The following is an 18,555-nucleotide window of genomic DNA, read 5'->3' on the forward strand; positions in this document are numbered from 1 at the left end:
AGGGAATCATTGATTGGCTGCCTCCTGCACTCCCCCTATAGGGGATTGAGCCTGCACCCGGGCATGTGCCCTTGGCCGGAATAGAACCCAGGACCCTTCAGTCCGCAGACCAACGCTTTATCCACTGAGCCAAACCGGCTAGGGCTCGATACAATTTTAAAAGGATGGATTGGCCAATAGCAGAAAAAGTAAGTTTTGCCTCTATGGACCAAATAATGAGTTGTTAGTAACCTCTGACCACAGATGCTCATTTGCCCTTAACCACAAGCTAGCCCTTCCCTATCTAGGAAGGCGTCCTCTAGTTCAGCATCTGCCCAAGAATTACCCATGTCAAGAAGTGAGGAAGGGGACCACCTGGCAAACAGGAGGTGTGCTGTTACATTGCCCATGTTACATTTTTCGGTGCATAAAGGGGAATCAGTAGTATATTGTTCTGACTCAGGATGTGACAAACAATGGGTTAAGCACTGTGCATGCATTATCACATGTTAAGTAATATTGAAACTGAGGCTTGGGAGAGGTCAAGTAACTTTTTTTTGTCATTGATCTCAGAGAGGAAGGGAGAGGTAGTGAGAGATAGAAACATCAATGATGAGAATCATTGATTGGCTGCCTCCTGCACACTCCCTATTGGGGGTTGAGCCCACAACCCTGGCATATGCCCTGACCCAGAATCGAACTGTGACCTTCAATTCATAGGTCGACGCTCAACTACTGAGCCATGCTGGCCGGGCTCAGGTAGCTTTTTTATACAGCTAGTGGAGCCAGAATTTAAACAGAGGGCTTCTTAAAATCAAAACCCAGGCTCTTTCAACCTCCCTATGTGGCCGAGGGTTACCTGCTGAGAATCAGCCACTGGGAGAGAATGGACATTTAACCTACAATCCACCTAATGATTTTGAATACCTAACATCCTGTCAGAAACTGAGTGCCCTTTTCTTCCTTGGTTCCTTCACTGATCTTGTATTAAGTGCCTGTAATGTGCTGCCCTGTGCTTAGTTTTTATTTCTTCAAAATTGTCACTGCCCCCTAGAAGCTTTCCAGATGGGTAGGTAGACAGATAGGTAGATAAATAGGCAGGCAGATGATAGATAGATAGATAGATAGATAGATAGATATAGATACTCAAGAAACTTTTACCATTATTATGATTAATATCTTTGGTTATTTTAAAAGCAGCCTCAGAAATCCTTTTAAAATTCATATTGTTTCTTTAAATCAAAGTTTAAAATTTCAGTTATTTAATCACTAAAATAACTGTTTTCAGTTATTTAAACTGAAAACACTGCATGTGATTTGGAATTAGCAACTTCAAAAATTTTATTTTCAAAATCTGTAAAACAGAGTTAGGTTTGAAGTGGATAATTTTTATTATCTGTCAACCTTTTAATTACTCCTTTTACATTAAAGATCTCTTATTGCTGGGTGACTTTATCCATAATCATTGTCCATTTTTGAAAAACATAATCGTAACTGCTACAGAAGCTCAGGGAACTAGACTGTGTATCGAGGAAGGAGAACATTATTTTAAATGAAATATGTAAAGTCAGACTGGCCAAGGCTTAACTGAAATGAGTCAAGCAACCACTGAGGGTTTGGCTCACATGATTGTGATGTTCTCGGTTGCATTAAAATATTCATTGAACACTAGTCCCAAAACAAAGTCATGGGTAGAAACTCTCAATAGTCAAAATGGTATTGGAGACATTTTAAATACATTTCCTAAGTAAAGAACTTTAGATATAATGATTAAAAATATATATATATGATAAGAATAAGTGAGCTATAGTTTGAATGTATTAAGTGCCTACTCTGTAGTGAATGGGAAGACTGCTTTTAGTTGGCCCTGTTTCAATCACATGGAGTTGGACAGTGTTACGAAACCTTTTTAATGAAATACTAAGTTCTCTTTTATGAATGCTCACCTGAGAAACTAATCATGCACATCCTGGAATGAAAGATGGCTCCAATTTATGAGTGTCCCTGAGGATTCTGTCTGTGTCAAGTATCCAATTATATCTCAAAGAGTAAAATCTTGATTATAACATGGCCTCAGGGCTGAAGCAGTGACTACCACGTTGGGTATATGGTGGACTATTCAAGAATAAAAGCCTTGCTGTTTTCCGCACGGGAGGGACGGGATGCGGGGGAGGGAAAAAAAAAGGAATAAAAGCCTTGTTGCATTAAGGGTGAAGTTGTGTTCCATGTAACTTGACTGCAGTAATTGAGGAAAGTGCTTAGTTGCACAAATACAATTCTGTAAACAGTTCTATAAACATATTTGCAAATGATATTATGGTTGGAAACTAAAATGGTATTGTGAATACACTTCTAGCTCCTATCATTTTCTTCCACACAGAGAGCTTTCTGCTTCTTGATGTTTATTCAGAAAAAGTTTTACATAATACGGGCTTTTAAGGAATACTCTTTATCTCCTCCTATTCCCCCAGTCGCCTTGTTGAACACAGCTTACACAACATCCACTTTCCAAGCATTTTAAAATGCCTCCTGACCATTGAGTTGGGTGTATGTCTAGAAAGACATGTGAGCTTTCTTTGAGATGTCTTAGTTTAAACATTAGTCATAACCAGCCAGCAGCGTGAGTACCTGAAATGTTACTGAGCTTTGCACACATGAAGTGTTTGACACAAAGACGATCCTGGAGAACATGATTACAAGCAAATTGAAAGGCTCAGGACTGCTACGTAAGAAAAGTTTATATAGTGGCAAAACTTGTAAGTGTTGTTCTGTAACATTTGCCACATTTACTTGCTGAAAGTTTTAATCGCCTTTCCTTTCCTTTCCCTCTTTTGCGGACACAGATCCACATCCAGAGAACTGAAGGGTGTGATCACATGACCTGTTCACAATGTAACACTAATTTTTGTTATCGATGTGGGGAGAGATACCGCCAGCTCCGTTTCTTTGGAGACCACACATCAAACCTCAGTATATTTGGATGCAAATATCGCTACCTCCCAGAGAGACCTCATCTAAGGAGATTCGTGCGAGGGTCGGTCTGTGGTAAGTACTGGACATGACCTTGAGGCATCTTCCCTGGGAAGTGAGCAGTGATAGCAGAACTCAGAAATGGAGTAGCCACGGTAATGCTGACCACTGCCGGCTATCCTAGTGGGGCCTTTACTCCAAAATAGGGGGGAGATAGTCTCTCTCCCCTTGAGTTTATAATTAAAAGCTTAAGTTGGTTGGCAGGACTGTCTTACATGAGCCACCAGATTTTGTTCAAAATAAAAATTACTAATTTCTCTGCAGAAATGTAAAATTAATTTTTCAATTTCTGTAACCTATTGTGAGGCGCCTATTGAGAGAAACGTCAGATTTATTTTTATATAGATAATACCTAGCAGTGAATCTTATACCTACCCCTCTCTTCGTTCATGGAGGATATGCTATACAGTAAAGAACATCCATATGTTTCAGAGCCCTTAATGGAGTTCCATTGTATCCATATAGTTGATAAGTCACTGTATATCTTTCCTATTGTATTAATAGCTAACAGTTAATGTACTGAGGAGCAAATGCCCTCAGAGCATACAAACCCCAGTTTTTCCTCCTTCTTAATCTTCAACAACACACAATGTCATACACAGACATGCAAACATAAACACAGGTTTTTGCTCTGGCCTGATTCCACCTTCATGTGGGCAGTTCTTCAGACCTCATAGTTGTTTCAATAGCACTGACTCCCCTGGAATGTACCCACTGTGGGATTTCTTCCTCTCTTTTCATCACAAAGAACACCATTATGTCTTCCTGTGGTAGTTTCCCATGTATATGCGACACTTGTTAACATCTTCCACGTTGCCCATTTTCTACCTCCTTTTGCCTAGTTCCTTCATGAAGCTGTTGTAGAGCTCTCTTTAGCTTTCCATCACTGCTATGTAAACCACTCCCCTCTCCAGTATCATATGATGGTTAATCAGACCCAAGCGGGTGCTGATGATACATTCCTATCAAGTAAAAGAGAGAACATATATTTTAGGATTCACTTTAATTTATGAAGACCAGTTGCCATCATTTTCTAAAATCTTGTATAACCTCTATAAAATGTCCTCACTGAAACTCAAACATAATTTACCATAGCCAACATAATTCAATATAGTCAACATTGATTTTAATCATTTTCAATGACTTGATTTGCTTATAATGGTATATGATATAATTATATAACCAATATTTACTTATTAGTTGTAATAGACTTGGGAGGGATACTCAGGGAATCTAACCCCTATTTATAATAGTAATACCAGGAGAAAACTAATCGCAAATTAAGTTTTGAGCTGTAACCTATTTGTAAGTCTATGCATGCAGAGAACAACCTACAAACACAAAATCCTACATTTTTTGCTTTGTTCTTTTCTTTCCTACTTCAGCGCCGTTTTGTGGCACGTAGTTCTTTTCCTTCCATTCACTAGAATCCTCTTCTCAGAGCATACAGGAGTCGAGTTATGTACCAGCCTGTAGAATGCACAGCTCATAGAATTTGTCGGCAGGGAAATCTTTTCTCTGTTCCTTTTCTGTTTTTATTTAAAAATGTTATGGTCAGCTTTCTGTAAATGATTTTCTTTTGGGCCTACTTTCTGTTCTGAGTGTGTGTGTGCGCATGTGTCAGAACAAACCTGCAATGTAGGAGCAGCTGGCCCTAGGATAAGCTCTCCCTCCCACACAGATCTTCCACCTCCAGCACAGCTGCCTCTAACTCCTGTGGACCAAACTCCCCGTGGAGAGGTTCCCACTTCTCCCATCTGCACAAAAGGCAGGAAAAGGGGTTCCTCTGTCAAAGGGGTTACCTTTGCTGCCATATAAGAAGGAAGAAGGATTGACCCTAAGGAAGTCCTCCCACCCGCTGTTCTTATGTGATGTAACCCAGTTTGCTCCCTTGGTTTTGGACCACCGCCTCCAGATGTCCTTGAGCAGAGGCACAGAGGGGCTGCTCTCCTCTCACACCTGGAGTGTGGGAACCATGGTCTACATTGTGTATGGCCACATGAATGAACATACTAAGCTACATGCACAGAAGAGAAACAGAGTCTTTTAAAATATGCAGGCCAAGCCCAGCCAGTGTGGCTCAGTGGTTGAGTGTTGACCCATGCACCAAGAGGTCCTCATTCGATTCCAGGTCAGGGCACATGCCCAGATTGCATGCTCGATCCCCAGTAGTGGGTGTGCCGGAAGCAGCTGATCGATGTTTCTCTGTCATCAATGTTTCTCTCTCTTCCCTTCTCCCTCTCCCTTCCTCTCTTTCTAAAAATAAATAAAATATGCAAACCAATGTAGTCTAACCAGTTTAGCATAGTTTTAAGAATGTACAAAATGTCATTGTTCAATGAGATTTAATATTACTTAATCGGATTCTGTCGTTGGTGAAAACTATAAGTAAAACCCAGGGTGTCGATTGTGTCAGTTGAATGGCAATCTTTTACAATTACATGTTAAACACTGTACTTTTTTCTATCTGTCTGGTCATGATTCCAAATGGTTCCAAAGACCACTTCTTAAGAATAAAAATACTGACATTTTTTTCTGGCTTCATTATGTTTCTATTATTTTTATGTAATTGGATATTCCAAATTACTGTCCTTCATTTGTAGAATAATGTTGCTGCTTTATTTTTAAACAGCTCAGTGATTCTACTGCCGAGCCCTTCCATTCCTTCCTCCTCTCTTCGTGTGTCTGGGCTCTGCATCTACACTGCTATGTCACATGCCTTAGGATGAAGATTATTAAGATTATGACATAACAAGATATTAACTATTAGGCTTTTGTGTGTGTGCTAGTGCCTTTCAAAGTTAGTGGGATTCTGACTGTGAACTCTGCTATGTCTGCATGTACCTGGTGTTTATTATAATCAGTGCTCAATTGTTTATTTAGGGGGAAAAAGGCTGATTGATGCCTTTGGGCATCCTTATCAACGTTTAGACATAGCACTTACTATAGAGTGCTTCCTTTTATAACTTGTTAAGATGATTTACTCGAATAACTTCCAATATATTGTATGTTTATTGGTAGTTTTCTCTAAAATAGTACTGCAATATCCTTTTATAGTTGTTTATTAGGTGTTCATATTGGTTTCTTTGGTCCCGGATGTAAATAAATCACTTTTCCAGAGGAGGGCATGGGCAGAAGTCCTCTACAGCACCTACTAGCTTTCCATTCTGTGAGCTAATTATATTTTTGAGACACAACTTAGATTGTGTCACTCCGTAATCTTTTAGAATCTTGAAAATTGAACATGGAAGAGACCTAAAGAAAAAGTCCTGGGAGAATAAAGTGAGCCAGTAGCTTGGTTTTTTTGCTTATAAAGGATAAATGATTTATGAGATGTTTGACTAATGTGCCCAGGACTGCAGTGAAGTTACTAAACCTACATCTGTATATAATTGTTCTACACCTGATACATTTCCTTAGAGAAACACTGCCTTCATTATCATTAGACTTCCTTTAAAATATAATATACACTGTGGTATTAACAAACATAGCTGAAATGTTTGTTGGGTAACTTTGCTCTAAGACTCTAAATGGTTTTGCCTTTTGTTTTCCAGCTGGAAAATTATTTGTTGCACCTCTAATCCTGGTCCTGGGATTAGCACTAGGGGCCATAGCAGTTGTAATTGGTAAGAAACACTTAACATATCTGAGATTAGAATTCTCTGAGTGCCATAGAGAATGAGTGCAAATGTAATAGTGTGAGTCTGTTATTAAGTGGACATGATGTCTGTTCCATGCTTGCTTTAGATAGGCAATTGATTTACAGATTCAGAGGCTCATATTTCATATAGGATGTATTTGTGTGGCACTTGTTCAGTCTATGGACACCTTGTACCATGTATCTTATGAAGCATCATTAACCCCCTTTGAATAACGATATTCATACAACTAGTATTTTAATGAAAGAGTCCAGTGGCCTAGAACCCAGATTTTTTTAATTCTGAGTTCCGGTTGGATCATCAAAGAAAAGAAGCTCTGGTACACCCTTGGCTGTTTGGTTTGTTCCAGTGAAAGAGTGCCCTGAGTGATAAGAACATAAACCCAACATATACTTGAGCCCTGACCAATAGAAAATGTATCAGCGATTTGTATAGTGTTATGCACAGAAATATATTAAGATATGTTTTTTAAAGCAGTGGTTTCTGAGACTCTAGCTTTGAAACCACCTGGAGAGGAGGGCCGGTTTAAGCACAGGTTGCAGATCCCTCTCCACAGTTTGTGATTCACTGTCCGGGAAGCGCCCATGAGTTTCTAGTTCCAAAAATTTCTCAGGTGATGCCGATGCTGCTGGACCAGAGACCACACGTTCAGAATCATCGCTTCAGAGAACATTAAGTTAAATGCTATAGGTAAAGGCACCTCGGATGATGGTTTCACATACTGGATGGAATTTTTTCCTAAATAAAATAACTTTTCATATGTAAAGTTCTATTTAGCAAGTAATTTGCACATATAGGACAGATGGAATTATAAAGTAACTGACATTTATTACAGTGAGCCAATCTTTACGTAGTAGATACTATTGTTATCTGCATTTTACAGTTGAGGAAATTAAGGCTTCCTGGGCTAATCATAAGTGGTAGAGTTGGGAATGAAACCTGACATTTGGCTCCACAGCCCATGCTGTTAAGTAACACATTATTCTGTCTGAAGTATGAATATCATAGTATGCAAATGGTATAACTAGAGCTAATAAATAAGACTTAAACCTAAGATTTGATATTTTGATAGAAAATGTTGTTCCATTTTCAAACTGGTATCACTGGAGATTGTGAAAGAGGGGAGAGACCTAAAGAAAATGAATAAAGAATGAAATCTTGTACAAGTAAATACATTTTGTGCCATAGGTATCTCTCCTCTTTTCATTTTCACATATTGCTAAATTATGATGATTTGTAAACCATTTTCAAAATGGAAAATTTTCAGCTATGTAAACCGAAATGCCTCTCCTTCTAATGCGCTTACAGTGTTTTGTTTTGTTTTAACCCCTAGGTTTATTTGTATTTCCTATCTATTGCCTTTGTAAAAAACAGAGAAAACGATCACGGACAGGTATGCACTGGTGAAGTACACATCATTTCATCTAACTAAGCTGGTCCGGGTGAGAGCTATCCAGAATGGCACACCCGTCTGAGAGTTGCGTCTTGGAACACAGCGAGAGGACCCATCTGCCATCTCGTGTCTCCGTGGTTCTCTGCAGGTCACGATGCCTCTAGCTCCATTGCACTCCCCACATGGTATCCCGGCCTTTCCTGATATTGATTGCTGCTTTTACAGAATGGTCACTTTCATATACTATAAGCACCTATGTCATAATTCTGACCTTTTTAATGGGTCTTGGAAGAAATTATTTTAAGTAAGAACCAGTTATCCTCAGCACTGTCTGAGCATGCCTCTCCCGAGAGTTGCTTGGACTGTCTTTGTACCTGAACCCTCCTCCAGCCCATCTGTGAGACTGGGTGTGAACAGCCGAAGTCCCACCTGTACCAACAAGCAAGGCCACCTTTCAGCAGGTGAAGGCTCACCATATGCCCCTGTTTTCATCTGTGGCCCAAGCAGTGTAATTCCTTCCTCCTTCAGATGCTGTAATTGTCTAAAAAAAAATCTCAGTGCCCAAAGGGAACGAATGAAACAAAATTAATGAAAAGAATCGTGAGTTACTGAAGTGTATACATGTAGGGGTATGAATGTGTGTGTATAAAGATTTGTATTAAAACTCGGCCCAATGACCTTGTACTGGTCAACTTCCATGCCTCTACACTATTTTCCCACATTTTCATAGATATCTTTAAAGATGATGGTTCCTTTGTGAGCATAATTTGAGAATGTACTGAATTAAAGTCAATTTAGACAACAGGCTATTTCGATTGTTGACCCTTTCTATTTCTTTCTTTTTGTCACACACACACACACACACACACACACACACACACACACACACACAGAGAAATGTGTGCCTTGTCACCCAAGGATTATCAAACTTTATAAACTGACAAAACTGATTGACTGATTTTAGGAAATTCTCAAGACCTGAACATTCAGTCTCAGATTTCTTATATTTTGGCTTACATGTTTCACTATATGAATAAATTTTTTAGGCAGAATTAGTTAATTTAAATAACAGGTTTGCTGTGGAAAACACTGCTTAATCCTTTAAACAGATCCCTATTCTGCTAATTTTTTAAACAACTTGTAATTACAGATAATTTTGCTTTAGGTCAAGGTGTGGCATTATTTACTCCATCCTCTCTTTCTCTCTTTTTAATTTGTTCCAAGTTTTACTAGTATTGAAGGATTTTTTCTTATGTTTACTCTTCCTATGCAGAATAATGTGTTGGTATCTTCTCATGGAGGGGTAATTTTAAAAAAAAAATGTGTTTATGGGTTTATCTAAAATATAAACTGCTTTTGGAGAAGGAAACCCCCCCCCCCCAAAAAAAAATGAAGGAATTATTTTCAGGAAGTTTTACCAAGCTGAAGAGGACAAGTAACTAAATTATGTTATTCCTTTGTTTTCTTCACAAAAGTTCATCAGCAGAAAGGAAGTAAAGACCCCTACGAAGACTAGTTTTCACTTGTTTCCAAATGCTTAAAATTAGTTATCTGCATAGGTATAGCATTAATTTCACAGCAACCTTATGTGAGTTGAAATAGATGATGTGAAAAAACATGCATTAATATGGATAGTGTGTCTTGTTGAACTCCAAGGTATAAGAATATTTATGATTTTTATTTTATCTAAAAGTCCATGGTATTGAAGTTTCTGAATGACACTCAGAATAGCTATACTATAGCTTCTGGACTAGACTATTTCCAGGTAGAGGAGGGTGTGCCGTATGGTTCTGGAATGTCACACTACTAAAGCATAACATGATACCAGAAAAAGCAATGTGCTATATAGTTTCACAAAATCATCTTTCCATTCATTCATTATCCATCCATTCGACAAATATTTATTGAGTGCTTATTCTACATGCTCTAGTATTAAAACTGAGAGAATGAGAATTTCCATCTTAAATCCATGTAATTCTTTCCTAAAGTGCTTAATTTTTGTAAATTTGTCTCTTCCAGACTTAGGTGTTAGTTTGACAATATGTGAATATAATAATTCTAAATCTATTGGATATGGTTATGTGTGATATATATGTATGTATATATACTATTTCCATAGAAACATGTATATATATTATCCATATATTTATGTAGGATATATATGTATACATATATAATATCTCCATAGATGCATATGAATACATATGCCACATACATATATATATACCAACTCGCTAAATAATATACTCTCTGGTCTTAGATAATCTATTTTCTTAGGTGTTGTGTCTGTTGCCTTTGGCCTACTCAGGGATTTTTATTTCTTTGAATAACTATTCTTTGGGAGATATTTTTATATTATTTGGAAACGTTCCAATTTTCCAATTACAAAGTGGTATTTGTTACCAGTGAAGGCTGTGTCATCAATGCTTCAGCAAGCGTGTACTGTGTTGCATAGGATTGTCCTTTTTCTGTAGCATGGATTTTTTTTTAAATGTGTGTGTTTTTCCTCTTTAAAAGTTGTTATAGATGGGGCCTTTCCTTGTTGGTGACTTAAAGTAATTATTTGTGATTTTTTTTTAACTAAGTGGCATTAAGATCTTGGAGAGAAGGAATTAAAAAGGATTATATGTCAGTGCCAACATTGAAGTTAAAACAATAGTAATAACTTTTGGAATGAATTATAAAAACTACTTTGGAGAAAGAGGCGTACACATAAAATATCTTTCTATCCAAAGCTTGTCATTTTTATATGTTTTTATTGTAAATTTAATATATACTTTTTTTTGAAAAAAATCAAATCATACAGAATTATAACATACAAATTTCTCTAATTAACCCACTCCTTATTTTCTAGGGGTAGACACTGTTAGTAATTTGGTATGTGTCCTTCCAGACACTTTCTACAGATATACAAACAATTGTTCGTGTGTGTGTGTGTGTCTGTGTGTATATTAGTTTTATACAGCCAGAATATTAGCATTTTTACTGTCCTGTGACTATTTTCCATTTTATTATATATTGGTAGACACCTTTCCATAAGGGTTTAAATAGAGTTACCTCATTCTTTTGTAAATTACTACATATCCCACTGTGGGGGTATACTTTAATTTATTTAATTAGTCTCCTGTCAATATCAAGATCACTTTTTACTTCTCTAGTACAAAGCATCAGTGAGGGTCCTTTATATAAATTGTTGTCACTTTGTGTTAACATTTCCATAAGTTTTTAAATTTGGCTCCGATAACATATTTGTAATAAAATGTTAATGTATTTTCTGTGAATGAGATCATAGAGATTGTATATTTGAGATCTTTTTCTTGGAGAAAAAAACAATTATATAGAAGTGCATAATTTTAAAAGAAAAGCATCTTTTGCAGGATAGTTTTACTCCTGCTTAATTAGCCAAATAAATATCTTGCCAAAACATATAAAAGAAAATTAATGTTATTCTAATAAAAATAAAATTTAATGAGATGTCTATAAGATATCCAAGGAAGGTACATTGATATTTGGATAGCCTAGTTTTAAGACATGAGGGATTTAAATGAAATAACCAAACCGATCATATTTGTCCCATTTTTTGGTAAACACTATCCATGTCCATGCATGTTGCTGCACAAAGGAACTTAATTATGCCATTGTGAAAAGTAAGAAGCAATATCTTGGCAATTATGAATGGCCACCGTTATCTATAGAAAAATTATTAGATGGTATGCAGGTTTGGTGGTTGGGACGTTTATAACTTGTGGAATAATGTGAAACATTCCTTTTACAGTGAAGCTTAGCAGTTCCCTAAGAACCTCTGCATGTGGACTTACCCAGAGAGCTCAAACCTTTGGTACAAGCAACATCGTGTTGCCACCACCTTGATTTTCTGATAGGTGCTATTGTATCCTGAAGGTGGATCAGACAGGAAAACAATCAAAGGTAATTAAACACCACTTGGGTTATAACCTGATATCTCTAATCGTACTTTCCAGACTGCGGTATCAGGATTCAGTGGTGCCTGTCTGGAGATTCCTTGTCCAGCCACACCCACCATCTCTTGAGTCCCTAAATCCTAATTGAGCCTTTATCTTTCAATCCTACCACCCAAATATATGGCCCATGGCTCCCCTAAAATACCATCAAACCACTGTAATCCCTTCTAGTCCTTGGTGATTTCCCCCCACCCCCACCTCATTTATCTCTTCTCTGATGCTCTAGCTCCTGTTGACTAAAAGACAAGAGGAGAGGCAGGAGGGGGTGGAAACACACTCTGGCATGTGCAGAGCATCAGCATTCCTTCCTGACCTGTGTCAAATTAGAGTACATCTGCCAAGACATCCGTCCAGTTTCCCTTACACAGATGCGATTGTTTTTAGAATTGGACTTTTGTGCTGCCTGTTAAATCCATAATTACTTTTTTAAAAAGTTAGTGGCCTAAATAATACTACTTGGTATACTTCATTAAGGACTTCAAAATTTAAAATCAAATTATGCCAAAAGCCATTTTTAATTTCATAAATAAACTGCACATATGCCTTAATGTGCGTCTCCCTATTGGATTATATGTCTGTCCTGTCATATTTGTGGCTGAAATCTATCCCAGCTACGGAAAGTAATTTTTCCTGTGGTTAGCTTTATTGTTTTGTGTTAATATCATAAATATAGCCTTAAAAGTCATTCATGCACTTTAAACAGTTGTGCCATTTAAGTAATTTGACAGAATGAAAGAAACTGGTAACATTTACTTGATGGAGGCGGTAGAATAACAGTGTTAGCAATTTTGTGTCAGTTCTTTAAATTTGGGGAGCAGTCTGAAGCTGAAAATTTAAAACAAGTAAAATATACCTGAAAAAACTAGCTGAGTTTCTGAAATTATAGCAATCCTGAAAATTGGTCTCAGGAGCGCAAATATAGCAAATAATTAATAAATGCTACCTAATAACCTTGTTGGGATGTTTGTTAAAAATATAAAGTTAATTTCTCCTGCAAGTTTTAACTGCATTTTCGTATTTCATGAAATCTATAAAAGAAAGTCCACTGACGAGATACAAATGAAAACTATCACCAATCGCTAGTTTGAGATTATTTTTGTTTTCCAGATCTTCATAACTTAAGTATGACATTTTCCTCCTCCTATGGAAAATAAGTTCCAAACTCCCATGTTTAATATGTATAACGACAAATATTACTTTAATAAAACAGAAATAGATTGATAGAATCATTAAGATACGGTCCGAACAAAAGCAGAGGCCCAAAAGGTGGGGAGTATTTAATACTGTGAAATGTCTTTTGGGTGCAAACCAATGATGCAGACCTTTAAAAGAGAAAGGCAGCGGAACTCTTTGTAACTGTGGCTTTAAGGATAGAACTGATACTCATTTCATGCTCTTCCATTGTATGCCACTGTGGTGAGGCTGGAGGTGTAGTAGCCATTATCCAAGAGGCAGAGAGGCACAGCAGTGTCAGACCTGTGGCTGTCCATTTGGAGCGTTGGCTGGAGCCTCCACATACCGCACACATAGTGCCAATGTTAGAAGCATGTAATTATGCTTATGACACACTACAAATGACATGAAGGCCAATACATTATTATTTAAAATATATAAAAGATTGCCACTGCTTCCCACCCCCCACCCCCCACCCCCAGTTCCTTTTAGCTTATTAAAGACATTTCATTAGTTGTATTTTAACTCTATATCACCTAGGTTATATTACCATCGAAACTATTTTTTTTCTGGCCTCTCTCACATTTTAGTTACTCTGTTCCACCATTAATGTTAAATGATGTTCTTCCCTACGTGTGAAGTGATACTCTCACACTTCCAACATCGAGTTCCTCTTTTCTTTTTTTTAGATTTCCTGGTTGTCTTGCTTTTTCCCTCTGCAGCTCCCTTCCCATCTTTGCCAAATGTGGGATAAATTCTGTCTCACCGCTAACTCCTCTGACACTAAGGAAATGAAATGCAAACACTGAAAGGACTTCATAATTTGGCAGTGGTAGTGACCATAACTTACTTTGGCTTATTTTATCTGTAAATTAAAATATATCAGAAGTACCTGGGACAGAGTTGGAGAACCCTGCCCAGCCCTCTGACAAGAAATAAAATGAATGAGATGTCAGTTGGATCATAGAGCCTAAAATATTCTACGACCAAGCCTCAGCAATTGCTTCATGAATACTGTAAGGTTAATATTGTGTTTGCATAGTAGTTGAACAGAAAGTGCGTGTAGACATTCATCCAACCTGACAACAACTCATTCATGTTTCATCCAAAATGGCCAAATGTATGGTTTATGGTCTTCGTGTTAGCAAAAAGGTCCTACAGCTTGGATCTGGGGCTGCGTTTATATAGTATAGCATTTGTATATAAGACTCAACAATGAGTTTAGAATTAGAATTTTTGGTAATCTACAGTAGATCACAGTCACTGATATTAGCCCTATTCATGAGAACCATTTGTCATTTGCAAATGTTCACCTTTTTCGTTGGTATGATTTTGATGCAAGCCACACTCAATATATATTTAATATCGGTTTAGTACACGATGTGGGAAAGTTCAAGGGAGAGTCACAGGTATTAAAGGGCCCCAGAAATTGCAAAATTGTGCATTTCACAGATTCTGCCTCGCAGTTGCCAAGCTGTGCTGTCTTTATCGGCTCCCCACAAAGCTGTTAGGTGTTCACCTCATGTCCCAGTTGGGGAAACAGTCTCAATAATCCAGTAAATTCTTAAAAATAACTTTTTAAAATGAACATATACCCCCTGTGTCAAAATACACGTTCACTGTTCCTTTCAAGTAATACTACCTAATATTTGATATAAATATTATGCTTTATGTTCCTTTATAAAGAAAATTCTAAATAAAGTATATGATTTTTTAAATTAGCTGATTACAAGCCCTTTTTCTAAGGCTCGTTTTTTAAAAAGTTCCAAATGGCCATAGTTTACTTTTGATATTTGGTCCTTTTCATTATAATTAAAATTCTATAAATGGTATTAAAAAAAGTAATCAATCTTATAATTCATACGATACCTAGAATGGTAATGGATACATAACTGTATAGATATAGATCTATAAATCCATTTACCTTGACAAGGACAATCTGTTACAGATTTTTCATATAAAAATTAATTGACAATCTTGTTGCTTATGAAAACAATTATTCAGTAGTAGATTTTGAGATCACAGAAACATTTTTATGTAGAAGGAATACAAAAACAGTAGCATTAAATTGTTTTTATGTTAGTACATTATTTATTAAGTTGCCACAACAATTAGTTGTTTTATTTCTATTTTAAACTAAATTGATTATAAGACTCATGAAACAAATATATTTATATGTGTATATACCTACTGCAAAACTGTGGGACAATTAAATTATTCACATTCTCTTTTTTCACAAAGAGTGTAAATTGCTAAAGAGAAAATTGTTTGGATGTTTAATATATTGCTGTATACTCAGAAATTGCAGTTCTAAGGAATAATTGTCATCTCATTTGAATTATCATAATATATCCCATTTTAATTAAATTTCCATGAATAATAGCAAATGAGAAGAATTTTTTAATTGTAAGATGAATGACTTTCATAAGTAGTTTGTACCAGATTTTGTTTGTCATCTCATTATATATTACATATTTTTCATTTTGTGTAAAATTAGTGGTCATTTTCCAAATAATGTCATATTTTTATGTTTAAAATTAGCCTAACTGAAAAGAGATTTTTATTTACTCTTTTCAATGATATTGGAAAATATTTTATTTTATTATTAACTTTTTTTTTACATTTCATTAGTCAAACTATTAACTTAGGTATTCATGAAACTATGTGGAGGAAACCATTATGAATGTATTTTAACAAAGAGGCAGGTAGAAATAAATTTTTAAAATGTATCATGTAGAAATCCTAAAAGAAAATTAGAAAGGAAAAAACAAATGCTGTTGAGATGAAAATGTTGGAAAATAAGGAGTATTTAAGACCTTAATCAACTTCTTAATGCGAAATGATTATTTTGTGCTGTTGGTTTCATGAATTGTGCTTTTAACATATAATTTCCCCCATTTTTGTGTTTATACATTTATTACTGAAAAGAAAGGAAGAAGTTGGTGAATAAAAGCTATGGAAACTGGTCTTATTACCATTTTCCAATAGCACTAATGTATAGTTCCCTATAACCTTTCCTACGGTGCTTTGTGTGATGAGAGTGTATAACATTTATATATGTTATTGGTGCCTTATTTTTTTCACTTGACTTTGTTTCTTACCTAAAGAGCCATATATTTTTTGTGAATGTTCCCTGGTCCCTCTATTTAAAGGCCTTGATGAGACAGTGAACCTTTATGGGTATAGATAGGTTGCATTTGCTATCTTAATCCACTGTGTTATCTCTAGAACAGTGTGTTAGCCAATGTATTTTTCTTAAATTCATTCTTCATTTTTAACCAAGAGTATAAAAAAATATTAAACACCATAAATTGAAATCATTATAATTGAAACATTTTTAAACCAAAAAAAAAAAGAAAGAATGATGATTATTAATGTTTAAAACAGGAGTTGGAATGGTTACCTATAGCTCCTATTAGGACAAAGTTACTTGTCAAAAAGCATTATAAATAAAAGTAAGTATATGGTACTTCAGGAATTTGACCAGTTCTCTACAACTTGTCTTTGGCAACATGTTATCTGTCATTTACTTCCACACACATGCTGAACAAATATGGCGTTCACTATTACATGCAGTTACTCATTCACAGTGGGCTCAATGGACATCAAGACATTGTGTACAATATATTATTTTGCTCTTCTTGGTCTTGCCTTTTGTGTTAGCTCTATATAGAAAGCTAGTTTTGTTGTATTCTTCATGTACCAGAGTATATAATTCAACTTTTCATGATGAATGTATGATGAATAATTAAAATAAATCATGTGCTTAGAAAAGACACAGGCTGTATGTGCAAATATGTGTTAAATATTTGACAGAAAAATAATCTTCCTGCCAACAGATATGTCCTGTTGGACAGGACTTGGAAATTAAATTTTTTTTTAAGCAGTGAAATTTTTAAACCTCTTACCTCAAGGATGGTCGATGAATATGTATTGGTTTACTGCTCCCTCTTAGTAAATGCATTCTCACTTGCTGCTGGCAGCAAAAGCACCCAATGTCAGCTCACACAAATTTTAGGGGCAAGTCTTTCAAAATGGATACCGTGTGATATTTTGGAGTCTACTTTTGGACACTCAAATATCCCTATTGTCTTTTGTGGGGGGAGGTGGGGCCTTTCTATTTTATTGTTTTTGTTGGTTGATTTAGAATGGAAGGGTAATCTTAATTATGACATCTGATCTCATGGAAGGATATAAGGACACTCACTCTACTGGGATGAAAACTGTCATGGGAATCAACTATTTTGAATGTCACTGTCTGAGCTGTTGTATGGGTTCTTGTGGAGTGCTGTGTACTCCCATGATGTGTGCAGCAGCATCCAGCAATGCCTAATAAAAGTTTTTAAGAGAGCAGAATCTTGTCTTTTTTCCAATAGATTTGGAATTTAAATAACTTAAAAGGTACAGTTTGACAGTGCCAAATTATAGGCCTTGAGGACAGTTCTGAGGTCTCTTGCAGCGTCCCTCTGTCTGGTCTCATGAGAAAGTAGCCAGAGGATTGCTCCACCCTAGAGCTCAGGAACTGAAACATAACAGGTCAAGATGTGACCTTTATCCTGCAGACTTCCTGCAGTGGGATCATTATTCAGGTCCTGGCTACTGGCTTCTGCTACCAGGGTTGTTGATTATCCAAAGGGAAAGGCTAGGTCTCTGTGTTGAGAGAGAGAGAAAAACATGATTTCCAGAACTAGGATTGAAGCGAAATAATCAAAGTCATAAGGACCCTCGATTTTAATATCTTCAGTCATTGGATTTAGGGCCCCTCTCATCCAGTATGACCTTGTTATGGGTAAAATTGTGTTCGTCCAAAATGCATATGTTAAAGTCCTAACCCCCAGAAACTTAGCAAGTGACTATTTGGAGATAGGGTCTTTAAAGAGGTAATGAAGGTAAAATGAGGTTATATTGGTGGGTCCTAAACCAATATATTAAAAAAAAAAAATGGAGCCCTGGCTGGTGGACATTTGGTTGGAGTGTCATCCTGTACACCAAAATTTTTGCAGGTTTAATACCCGGTCAGGGTGTTACTGTTGTAACTAGCAAGTTATTAAAATTAATAATAGGAAGGAAGCAAAGGGGAGGCCAGATATTATAAGCATGGTCCTATGGGCAGCTTCACCAGGAAGCTGCAACTTCACACTCCCCAGGAAACCACCAGTCCATTCCCTGCAAATCACTGAGGGGAAAGGAGAAGATGGGCACATGGCAGTGAGGTCAGCGTCACATAGGGAAGGTGCTTACCTGTCAGTCTAACCTGGGAACAAAGATCAAGAGGGTGGACCCCTGTGCAAGCCTGCAACCATTTGGAAATACATAATCCACAGGCAAAGGAATTCTCTCT

The 18,555-nt window shown here is 36.6% G+C and overlaps 1 protein-coding gene across 8 annotated transcripts in view; it reads left to right on the forward strand.

Moving 5' to 3' along the window:
* RNF217 (ring finger protein 217) overlaps positions 1–18,555 on the forward strand; it is a 125,188-nt gene that overhangs the window by 100,806 nt on the left and 5,827 nt on the right. For 3 of the 8 annotated variants that reach the window (XM_036318227.1, XM_036318224.1, XM_036318229.1), the window contains 3 exons: positions 2,823–3,024; positions 6,564–6,635; positions 8,002–17,565. In XM_036318227.1, the coding sequence (XP_036174120.1) occupies positions 2,823–3,024; positions 6,564–6,635; positions 8,002–8,075 (348 nt within the window). In that variant the 3' untranslated portion in view covers positions 8,076–17,565. Of the gene's footprint in view, positions 1–2,822; positions 3,025–6,563; positions 6,636–7,281; positions 7,359–8,001; positions 17,566–18,555 lie in introns of those variants that run through there. The other 5 variants (XR_004968994.1, XR_004968995.1, XR_004968996.1 and 2 more) reach the window with 3 other exon arrangements.

Source organism: Myotis myotis, unplaced genomic scaffold (assembly GCF_014108235.1).
Source record: "Myotis myotis isolate mMyoMyo1 unplaced genomic scaffold, mMyoMyo1.p scaffold_m19_p_7, whole genome shotgun sequence".
In the NCBI taxonomy this organism is placed as follows: Eukaryota; Metazoa; Chordata; class Mammalia; order Chiroptera; family Vespertilionidae; genus Myotis; species Myotis myotis.